The sequence below is a fragment of the Caretta caretta genome, chromosome 16 (assembly GCF_965140235.1).
Source record: "Caretta caretta isolate rCarCar2 chromosome 16, rCarCar1.hap1, whole genome shotgun sequence".
In the NCBI taxonomy this organism is placed as follows: Eukaryota; Metazoa; Chordata; order Testudines; family Cheloniidae; genus Caretta; species Caretta caretta.
In genome coordinates this window covers 6,094,322-6,106,437 of record NC_134221.1, presented here as the reverse complement: position 1 = coordinate 6,106,437, position 12,116 = coordinate 6,094,322, and the positions used below count along the sequence as shown (strand labels likewise).

The following is a 12,116-nucleotide window of genomic DNA, read 5'->3' as shown; positions in this document are numbered from 1 at the left end:
TGTGCTCCATTTCTGGGTTATTGTCATAATCTTGGAAGAAAGTGCGCGATGCCGGTATCTTTAAAACAGATCCTCAATAATACTATGCTTGTATTCCACAGCAGCAGTGGCAACATCCATGATATCCAGGGACAAAATACCAGAGTATGACCCACATGCAAGAAATACAGATGAAAACCTACTAGAAGTCATAGCGATATCTTCATTATATAGCTGTAGTCAAGAAAACTTTGGGAGACATAAAAGAGTGATCTCCCTTTGTTTTGTAAAAAGTGTCATTCATCATAAATGCTAGAATTATTTTAACCCAATACATGACAGATACACATAATTAGTATTTAAGAAGTTCCCTTCAAATCCGTTTTAATGTTCCAGTTTAAGACACAAGGAGCCAGGAAAAGAACATTCAGCATTCTCATTCAGCTCCTCTTTGAAAACACAGTATACAAACCCGTACCAGCAGCTACATGTGCATGGGATGAAAGTGTGTTGGGCTGAACTATGCTTCAGGCTCTGAAGAAAATGTATTCATTTGGCAGAGGCACTCTGCAGGAAAACGGTATCCTTCGAGCACAGTGTAGTTTAAAATAAACCTGTGCCTGATTTAACAAGCATCAGTCACAGAGATACTATGTGATTTGGCTTCAGCATCATTCAGTAACTTGACTGACTGAAATCGAATTACCTCAGGAAAATCCTGCAATTTAGATTATCGACTGTCAAACTGTCAAAGGCAAGTGCTTAATTTACAATCAATCTTTAAGGTACCAATTACACATGCTAATGAAGTAATTAGGGATGCAGTTAGTGATCTGCATGTGCAAATGGCCATTTGCAACTCATATGTGCAGACAGAATCTAAATTTAGACTGCCAGATTTGCATGTATGAGTTCTTTCTTAAGAAATTATGGGCCCAGTGCATAAATTACAATCATGCTACAGGCTATTTTTATATTTCACCAAAATTCTGGGTACAGTTCAGAGACAGGAGTTTAAAAAAAATCACTAACTCTTAGTTTATAAAAAAGATAACAAATAACAAATTCAGCAATTGCCTGATTGGGGCAGCTGAAATATCAGAATCCAAATGAAATATAGTCCCCAATTGCCTTCTTTAGCTTTATAAAATGGCTGTTATTGGGGCTGGGGGGAAAGGACTCTGGGTAACAACGTTTCCGCCTGTGAAGATACCTGTAGAACTGCATCTGCAAATGCAGTATTTGGTCAATATACTCAGTATATTTTTATAACTATGAAATGACTTTGGCAATGGCGGTGCAGATTTCAATGGATTCGTATTCCACATCACAAAGCACAACAGTGCCAAAGACTCCAAGGAGATGGCGCTTCCACCTCATCCTTACAGGTGCTTCTCCGAGGCCAGGATTGAGGTGCAGTTTGCTACACGTGCTCTGTTAATTAATAACCCAGATTCTCAATCTTGCACTTCTCACTAAACATTATTTAAAGATAACTTTAAGAAGGAAGTCATGACAACAAGAGTAATACAACACTTCAAGGGAAGCAGGAGTACTGGACATGTATCCTTCCACTAGGTTGTGAAGGCATATTATTGCTGTTTTATTGCTTACATAGTTTATACTGGGAGTAAATAGTTCTTGCCGTTTGAATTTAACAGTTTTCTCTACCACCTGGATTTCTTCCAATTATTGTTTTAAGGCACTTAGATAAAGTCCAAACATTAGAGATATGCTATAAAGCAAAATGAAAAAAAGTTCACAGAAGAAGTGGAAGGATCTTGTAAAAACATTTTTATACTGATTTTTAAAGACTAGGTCACAACCTATAAATGTCACACTTTGCCAAGTAGAATACCTCTAACCTGGATATCTCCTTCATATTTTGTTGGTGAGGTGACTCCTGGACATGCAAGCCTTTTATTCCCAATTCTGCAACCCTTCTGTTAAGAAACACTTCTTCACACCAAGAGCCCCAATGAAGCAAGCCCCAATTCTATGCATTTGAGCTCCCTGAGTGAGCACCATTCATCAGCAACGATTGCAGAATTGGGATCTTTGTAGGATTAGGTAAAAAAAACAACCACCAGATATTCAGGAGAAAGAGCCCAAATCCTGCAAGGTGGAATGGGACTTGAGTGGTCAGCACTTTATAGAATTGGGTATCAGAATAAGCTTCTTCATATTCACACACAACTTCCAATAATGTCGGTGGGAATAAGACTTAGTGAGAGGAGAATTAGACCCTTTAAACTGCAAAGCAGATGGATTTGGTCCCAATGGCTCTTCTAAAATAAAATCTGGTTAGTAACTGGGAGCACAAATATAACTTCATTCATACCTGAACCTACAAGTATGCTGAGGTAAAGATGCTGCCTTCAAAGTTAGCAAACAGAATTGGAGTATGTGTCTATATATTTGTCAGCATAATTGCTACCCAATCAATTATCTCTATCATTAATAACAAAGCCAACAGTTTAGCAGTGTCTGTTCCCAGCATAGAGCTGATGGCCAGATTTTTATTTTTTTCTTCATTCAAACATCTTCTACCATTTCTGTTTTGCTTTCATCAAGTATAAAGGGCGAATAGAAGTCTTTGCTCTTCATGTGTGTATCCAGACCCTGAAATTATACGACAACAACATGCAATTAGGTTGTAAACACGTCAGACTTGGTTAACTTTGTTATTTTTTTAAAAAAAGGAGTACTTGTGGCACCTTAGAGACTAACCAATTTATTTGAGCATGAGCTTAAATTGGTTAGTCTCTAAGGTGCCACAAGTACTCCTTTTCTTTTTGCGAATACAGACTAACACGGCTGTTCCTCTGAAATTTGTTATTTTTAGTGCATGTAGTACTGGGGAAGGGTGACTCACAGCTCAGGAGGCTAAAGATTTTCTAAAGAAACAAGTACAGGCCCAGCTTCCCCTGCAGTCTGCTACAAAGCTGAACCCGGTGTTTCCACAGAGGTGCAAAGGGGCTTAGCCACCAAGTGCCCATTAAAGTCAGTGGGAATGACATAGCTGAACACCTTGCAACAGATCTCTAAGAGGAAGAAAGGTGTGTTATTAACCCAGGCTAGTTAACACATGGTAACTAACTCCAGGCAAAATCCTAGTGAACACAAGGCAGTTTGTAGTTAACATGTGTTAGAAGGAAGAGTTTAACCCTAGGCTCCTTCATAGTCTTTAGCTATGGCTACACAGCAGCTGAGACAAGTAATTCCCAGTCGCTCTTGTGGGGCTGTTATTTCCTGTCCTATCTATCCTAGATAAAGCTGTGTGCTGCATGGCCTGCCTCCTTCATGCTACTATATTATTCTAGGCTGCTTCCCCTTTCTTCCACACCCTGCCCCTGGCTAGAAACACGGAAAGAAAGCCTCTCCCACACGATCCGGTAAGTAGTGGGGGGAAGAGGAGCTCTCCCCACAACCAAAAAAAAAAAAAAAATTATTTGCTCACTAAGGGAGAGATCCTTATCTGATGTAAACTGCTCACTATTTGCTCACTAAGGGAGAGATCCTTATCTGATGTAAACTGGTGTGCAGAACCACCCCATCTAAGGATCTGGCCCGATGAATTTATTAATCGTTATATTTTGCACATCCAGAAAGCTTTTAGTCAGAGGATCTCTCGAAGCATTTATAAATCTTAAAGTTTCACAGCCCCAAGGGAGGTAGGTATTACAAATCTCATTTTATAGATGGGTAAAATTGAGACACATGGAGATTAAGGGATTCAACCAATGCCATACAGTTAGTCAGTGGCACAGCCAGAAATCTAAGGCAGAAGGTCCTGAATCTCTGGCCCCTTGGGCTAACCATTACCCTATTTCCAAGCAACTGCAAGGTGAAGAAACCTGCTTTTTCAACAGGATATATATATATATATATATATATATATACACACACACACACACACACACACACACATATACACACACCATTAAAAATATCTGCAGAGACAATTATACTCACCTCTCCAAAATAAGACACTAATGGAGAAATCTCACACACAGCAGGAGGATCTTCAGTTCCTGATAAACTAAAGAATAAAACACAGGATTAATCTTTCTCTTTATATGTCTGTACAATGATAGCATCCTTGAGAGAGCTCACAGAACAGAACAGGCTACCAAAGGGTCAAAACATAGTTTACATTCAGAGATTAAGCCTGGGTCCCGTGACAGTTTAAACCTGGATTATGGGTAAATAGGAGGAGTTAACATTTCCTAGCTACTTCAAATCAAAAGAAACAAATGCATGCAAATTTTGATGATGTGCTTTTCAACTAATATTAACAGCTTCTGAGTTTACTGGACTAGGAGATGATGAAACAACAGCCCCACCACCCCTCCATTGTAAAGTTTGTGTGAATTAAGTGTGAGAAAGGAAGCATCTGAAATGGGGATTGTTATATAGTAGCTGACAACAAGATGTTAGTACCCAACAGAACAAAAACACTGCTATACAATGAGAAGTATTCAGAACAGCTGGTGCAGTTGGGGTAACACATCTCTGTGGTGCTGGTTAAGCCCTTAATGCCGAAAGAAAGATTGACTGCAACAAAGGCAGTATTGCTGCCAATGTTCTCTGTGTCGGGATTTCTATCCTGGGGGTCAGCTTTAAATTCTGCCAGTGCACCGTGGGTGTGCGGAGGTGAAATACTGACTCAGTAGTCTCCTTGATCACCTTGGCCATGCCCCCGCTCCATACAGCATCACTCACATTTGCGGATGCACGGGCCCCTACGCAACCTTGGCGTAACTCTGGTTGTGACCACTCTACACTGCGGCAACCTCAGCCCTTGATGGATCTTCTGTCAGCAGAAGCCTCTGCCAGAGGTTTATGCCTATGGGTGTCTCGACCCCATTAAGGGGATCTGCACACTGGCTGCCCTGTGACCTGCACCCAGAACACATTCCACCTCCCACGATTAAGGCTGCGTGTTTGTTACGGAGGTCGCACAAGTCAAGGATTCCGTGAAATTCCGCAGCTGCAGCGGCCGGTGTGGCTGGCCCCAGGGCTGTCAGAGCAACTGGCCCTGGGGCCAGCCACACCGGCCACAGCTGGAGCCACCCCGCAGCCCCACAGTCAGCCACACCAGCCACTGCTGGAGTGGCCCCAGGGGCAGCTGCACCAGCCACTGCTTGGCCGCCCTGGGCAGCTTGCCCAGGGTCCCCCAGAGCAGCAGCTGGTGGGACGGGACCCAGACACCCCCAGTGCAGCAGCGCCGCGGGCCCCCCGCCCAGTGCAGCAGGGCTGGTGCAGCTAAGATTTAGTCAGGGGTGTTTATAGTAAAAGTCATAGACAGGTCATGGGCAGTGAATTTTGGTTTATTGCCCGTGACTTGTCCATGACTTTTACTAAAAATACCTGTGACTAAATCTTAGCCTTACACATGATCTCTGAGCAGTTATTAGTATTGATCTCCAGTGGCTCACTTGAGTTTCTCTGGTATCCTGCTGCCATTTTCATCCAGGAATCTGGCTCCAGCCTTCAGAGCCCAGCGGTAATGCTGAGAAAGGAGGGACCGCCGAGCTGTGGTCGGAGTGTCTGTGTCAGCCGTGTCTGCATTTTTTAACGGGGAGAACTCCTCTTCCCTCAAAACTTCAAATGCAACAAAATTCCTATCAGTGAAGAGGAGGGGTGAGGAAAGAGAGAAGAAGTTTAATATTGGTCCTCTCTTGATGGTACAGACACTTACAGTTTTCACAGGGTGGTGACTTATCCAAGATAGCACTGATATAGCGTAGCCCTTGCAGAATTAAGCCAGGCTTAGCCCCTCTCCCCAGGTGGAGAGTGAATGAATACAAAGGTCCTGGGACGGGAACACAGGAGTAAGGGGGAAAGTAAGGGCAGTTTGGATAGGAAGTTTGTTGTGAAGAGGGCAGGTGACAATTCTACAGAGCTCCCAGGCAGAAGGCTAGGGGAGAGAGACACCTTCAGGGTACAGCAGCCTGCTGGCTGGGAAGCCCCGGCTAGAAGAGTGGCAAGCAAGGGAGCGTGAGCCCAGAGGGTGGGTTACAAGTGGGGTGAACTGAGAGGCAGCAGTAAGGCCGGAAGCTAGGCTGGGTAGCCCTGCTACACTGCACATGAAAATCTGTTACGAAGAAACAGGTCCAGCTGATCTCAGAGCCCTGTTTTTCTAAAACAGAGTAAATTAGGTTTCTTTCCTTAGGAGGGGGCTGGGGTCAGCAACCCGGTTATGAACAAGCCACCTGCACAATGCAGTCAAGCAGAATATTAAGTGTGTGTCTACACAGCTGTGGAAGGAACCTCCCAGCCTGGGTCGGGGCTCACGCTAGTGCTCTAAGAGCAGCTGTGTAGACAGAGCTTTGATGTTGCGTCTCAGGCTGGAGGGTGGGCACCGAAACCCACCCCTGCCCTAGGGTTCAGAGTCCGAGCTCCAGCCTGAGCGGCAGCATCAAATCACTGTCTGGCCCACGCCCTGCTAGCCTGAGTCTGTTGAGCCAGGCTGGGAGGCTCACTGCCGTGGGCTGTGTGGACATAGCCTACAAAGAGCTGTTTTTCAATACAGGGGAAGGCGAATAGAGTCTCCCCAAAGCAACACCTGCATACTTTTGCATTTCAAATGTGGAAGGCATCTGTCAATGCATTCTGCCACAGTTAAAAATAATTGCTTATAATTAGCCCTTTCAAAGCTTGAAACTCAGATCTGTTTTTGGAGCAGAATCATTTTGCCATCATGGTACACTGGTTTATTTTTGTAGAGTTGCTCAGTAGGGCTAGGCAATGCACTCTGACTTGTTTGTGTCAGCAGCCCTTCAGGGATACTTGTTTATTAAAAAATAATGCTCCCAAAAAACACAGGATTTCCATGGACTGTGCAAGCAGCTGTGAGGCACAAACTGCTGGATCAAACTCTGGAGAGCTCAATCCAAAATTAAATCCCTTTACTATAAATGGATTTAAAAATCTAAAAACAAGAAGCCACCACGCTCAGGCCGAGGTTCCTTTATATTTATATCTTAGCCTGGAGTGACTCTTTAGTGCTGAATTCTAGACCCAGGAAAACAGAGTTTAGGATAAGAATGATGGTAGATCCTTGAGTTATTAAGTGCAACTCCCTTTTCCCCCAGATTAATGCTACACTAAGACTGATCTTGTACATGCATTAAAAGTCAGGCAACATTTATTGTTCCACCAACAATTGTAACTTGGCCATTCAATCCTTAAATAATGTGGGTTACGGCTGTATATGGTGCTAACTGAACACCTGGGCTTAATATGTATGTAAAATCTAACAGAATCACAGTTGCCATAGGGAGCGCAATTCTGGATGGCCTGACTTCTGTGGGCTTACAACCTTATGGTTGAGAATTTAGCAAATGTAGGCTTTGCGTGGAATTTCCTTGTTTCACGTATAAGACAAAGGCCCACGCCACCAGATAACAACCAGTGGAGCTTGCAGTCATTCATTTGCAGACCTTCAAAGCAAGGTTCACAGGTGCTGGGGCTATGCGCTCCAGACCACAGCGCACCCAACAGGGCATGTGGAAAATGAAGCTGGTCACGTGCCTGGGGCCATCACAGTATCACGGGACCCCAGGGGAGGCAGCAGTCTTTTCGCCAGCCTCCCCAATGTCAATTTCAAAGTCCATGCTACCCGTAAGGCGTGCTGCAAAGAGAATACTGAGAAGGAAAAGATTGACGTCTGCCACTAACTTAGAGAACTGGAACACATCAAACACAAACTTCTCCAGCTTTATCCCATTTGGCTTTAACGGCTTTACCAGATTTCCCTCCTCGTCGACGTAGGGCACCTTCTTTATGGCTACATGCTGCTTCAGCTGAGGCTCAAATTTCCTGCCAGGGTGAAAAAGGAGGAAAACCAGGTTCATTTACTTCATATCCAAAGCACAGGCAGGGGAAATCTCAGGTCTCAGAAGCAGACAGCTTATTACTACTATTAGCCGTATCTCGGGATTACTGAGTGCCATTCATTCCAAAGCTCTTTACCAACGGATCAATAAATTATGCCTAAGGATCACTTCGCTGACCACAGAAATGCAGCCACCTCTGTGGGGAAACGTGGCAGTCATTCTGTGCCACCAACACCACGCAACTGCACAGGGCAGGAAGTGAAGAAGAATCCTGTGCCCAGTTGAAACGGCAGGAAGAGTTTTAAAAAAAAGTAACCACCAGAGCTGGAATTTGACCAGGACCCTTAATTCCACTGGCTCTTTTGGGATCCCAGGCCAAAGCCAAAGATCCTTACTCAGACAAACCTACCGCTGAGCTCCATTAAAGGTCTGCCCGACTCCAGACTGAACCAAAACTAAATAAAGCTCCATCTACTAAACAACCTGAGTGTTGCATCTCACCCAAGGAGAGGGGCCCTCTGGCAGCGTAGTGTCCCCAGCACTGTGCTGGGCCATTGGTTCAGCTCTGACTTCAAGGGAGGAGTGCACCTTAGTGACTCTCCAACATCACTCTTTGGGGCACCTAGGTGTTCCTTGGACACCTCCCTCCCCAACTCTAGGGGCAACACTCACTCTTGCCAGAGCCCAGTAATTTTGCCCAGTCCCTTAACTCTATGACGCAACCTTTGGAATCTGTGGGTGCAACTCCTTAATCTGCCAGAGGTCACTGCTGGCCTGTGCAGATCTCTCTCTCCCTGTCTAGCCCCAAACATGCCTAATCCCTGTCGACCCAGGTGGGTTCACTTTCTTAAGAAGATGAAGTAACCACAGTGATTCCATCAACAAGTGAAGGCTGCTTTCTGCTCAGGGTCTGGTATGAAACTAATCAGGCAGTTATTCTGCTTAGATTCAGGAACTCCAGGCAACAGGAATGCCCAGATCTGACATGGAATCAGAGAGCACAAATTCACAACAATAACCAGGAGAGGGGGGGGGGACACAAAAAGGGGAGCGGGAAATAAAACCAACCAACCACCAAGTTTAAATAAGAGCTGGACTGAACTGTACATGGTGTGAAGAAACTTGTCCGGCTGGAGAATTGTGAGGTGGAGTTCTCTGGAAGCAGGGTGAACACACTCAGCCAATGAAACACAAGATCATTAGGATTAACTCCCATTGCTGGATCGTACTCAGTGGGTAGGAAATGGTTCAAAGCCGACTCACAGCTGCTTTCTTTGAATTACCTCTCTCCTGGGCATCACAAAGCACAACTCCAACCCCCTATAGCAATGCCTCTGGAAGCCAAGTTTCCCATGCTCTAATGATGAAGCTTTGCTCCCCGCACCCATCTTACTAAGAGAGCCTCTTCATCCATGTATGAGCCCCACAGACCTCACCCGTTTCCCCCAGCACTTGCTCTTGAAATCCCACACCAGGATTAAAACCCTTCCCGTCGAAGATGACTGACATGACCGGACTCCTTCGGAGCTGCTCTTTAATCAGCCTGCACTGCTGCTGAGCACAGCAGCGCTCTGGCTTCCCTCCCTGGGGACTGTATGAGCTGACTCTGCAGTGCATCCCTGCCAGAGCTGCGATGGCAAATGAGATCGCAAATCAAGCTGAAGAGCAGTAGGGTAGAGCAGCCCCACAGCCTAACAATGGGCGGAAACCTCAAAGAGAATAGAGTCAGAGACAGACTCAGGGCTTGTCTATATTAGAAAACCTGCACCGGTGTAACTGACTTGATCTTGATTCAGTTACGCCTGAGCAAATCCCTAAGGTAAGTGCACTTGAACAGGTTTAAGGTGCAATTACCCCCGTTTAGCATAATTCGGTAATTACCAGATTGAGCTAAACACATCGATATTAGGGGTTTGCATGGTTGTAACTAAGGTGATCTGTGAGCAACCTGTGAGTAGACCAGCCCGCATAAAGAAGGTGCTGGGGACTTCAGAGGATGCACATGGTTTTCGCAGAAGGGGGCGGGGGGAAGCCTCGAAACCGCAGCAGGCAGGATAGTTTCTGCCATGTATATTTTCAGTCCGAAAAGCCACCTGCCAGGTGCAGTGGAACTTACTGTGCCACTGTCTCGAGGAAGCCAAGCGTGAAGAAGTGATTGCAGATATTGCCGGCACTGTACACCAGCTGCCCATCAGGCCTCCGCATCTGTGCTGTCTCTAGGCTGATCTCGCTGTATTCCACCACCTGATAGACCCCGTCCACACGGCACACTACCCCGACAGGCTCTGTGGGATAGGCCTTCTCCACCACCTGCAGCCACAAGACAGAGGATATGGGGAGCAGCCAGGAGGCAGGGATTCCGTTGGGGGGGGCGGGTTAAAGCCTTTGGTGTTGCTGGTCTGGCGCAAACCCCGTGGGAAAACTCGCACGCAGTGAGGTTCTGCTAAGCGCTGGTCTTCAAATGCCACAGCAGCACAACAAAGGGAATAGGGCCATGTGCACCAGGCAGCATTGATGGTGCATTTTGCCCCCATGGATCTGGCTTATTAGACAGAATTCAACCAGTTTACAGGCCAAACCATTTGGAAGAAAATGCAATGCTCAGCGAGAACAAAGTATTCTGAAACACATTTTTCCTACCAAGGGCCTTTCATTTGACCCAACATGAAATGCAAAATGTTTCTAGTCACTTCCTTTAAGACCCTTATCTATGTTAACACCTTTAATTGATGCTACACAAATCTCTTTCAATAAGCGTCAAGGGCCTGCTGCTGTATTGTCACAAAAACATGCTAGTTTTGCTCCATAACTTCCCACTAAGGGAGCAGTTAGTCTGGTGTATTTGTAAAAGACACCCCAGTGTAGACAAGCCCCCGGTCTCTAGGTCTCTGAAGAAAGAGCATGGAGTTAGAAAAAAAACAATTTCAGTTTGTAATTTCCTGTGCAATTTGATGAAGCCCATAAAATAATCTGAACCTGATTGCCATGGTACCATGTGGAAAGATTTATATTTGCTTTATATTTGCACCTACAATGGTACAAACAGGATGCAAGATTTATCCCTGGTGCAGCTCTCCCGGCGGGATCAAGATGGAAGCTGCATGGACCGGCTCACTGTGTCACCTGAGCCGTGGTACACACACCAGAGCCTCGGTACGCATGAACAGGCACGCTGGGCGAGCGGTCCAACGTCAGCATCAGCTCACCTTAGCACCGCAGTCTGCCCCTTTAGACACACAGAAGCCAATGAAGACGGGATCGGCCATTTTGACGAGGATATTGTCCACACAGTACACATGGATATATTGGATATCACGCCGCTTCATGTCATCCAAGATCTTGTTGTCCACTAGAGCACGATATAAGCCTCCATTGCCATCTGGAATGCAAAAGAAAGAGGGGGCCCCATTTCCTTAATGTCAAGCCACTCAAACCATGCGTTGACTGAATGCAGACTCCACATGCCCTGAACAATCTATAACAAGGAGGGTTTTTCTAGTGGTTAAAGCACAGAACTGGGAGTCAGCTCGGATGCATTTTACTTCTGGCTTTGCCACAGACAAACTGCATGACCTTGGGCAAGTCAGTTCACCACAGTGCCTCAGTTTCCCCATCTGTAAAATGGGGATAGTGACGAGGACCTATGCTTCAAGAGGGGTTTTGGAGCTTTGTTCACTGTCATTTGTAAAATGCTTTGAGATTTTTGGAGGGCAAGTGCCACAAAAAAGAATTAAACAGAGGCGGGAAATGACAGACACACTCCTTGTCTTCCAAAGCTTCAGACTCAGCTTTAAAATACAGCTTTAAAAAAATTCTGTGTGGTTTCGGCCTGCTGTCTTTTTACCATAATGTTAAAGAACAGTCGGATTTTCCCTTTAAGCTGTGTTGTTTTTTGTACGAGGCACCTTGAACACTTATTCAACACGCACATAGAGTGGATCATCCTCACGTGGCTACAGCCTTTACAACACCCCAACAACCTCCCAGGGAAGCCAGCGCGACAGTCAGCACTGGAGGAGATACCCCTGCAGCAATACAGGCTTAGCGCATCACTTCCCCTTCTTTTCATCACACCCAAGCTGGGTGCAGGAGACCAATGGTTTTTAAGGTGATAGTTAGACTTTGCCGGAATTTTCCTTTGCTAGAAAACACATGTTTCTATACTTCCTCTGCAGGCAATCCCAGCCATGTGATCACTCCCCAGCCTGAAAGCATTTTTCTCTGGGGTTTGCAGCGGCATCGACAGCACTGACTGGAGCCCGGCACAGCATAGACGGGGGTGGCCCAGCAGCC

General features: G+C 45.7%; 1 protein-coding gene across 1 annotated transcript in view; it reads right to left on the bottom strand.

Moving 5' to 3' along the window:
* Positions 1-331: 331 nt before the first annotated feature.
* Positions 332-12,116, bottom strand: part of UAP1L1 (UDP-N-acetylglucosamine pyrophosphorylase 1 like 1) — a 35,706-nt gene continuing 23,921 nt past the window's right edge. The window contains exons 4-9 of the mRNA XM_048823149.2: positions 11,030-11,202; positions 9,940-10,133; positions 7,666-7,806; positions 5,421-5,606; positions 3,955-4,021; positions 332-2,601 (exon numbers count right to left, since the gene is read on the bottom strand). Coding sequence (XP_048679106.1) covers positions 2,515-2,601; positions 3,955-4,021; positions 5,421-5,606; positions 7,666-7,806; positions 9,940-10,133; positions 11,030-11,202 — 848 coding nt within the window. The 3' untranslated portion in view covers positions 332-2,514. The remainder of the gene's footprint in view (positions 2,602-3,954; positions 4,022-5,420; positions 5,607-7,665; positions 7,807-9,939; positions 10,134-11,029; positions 11,203-12,116) is intronic.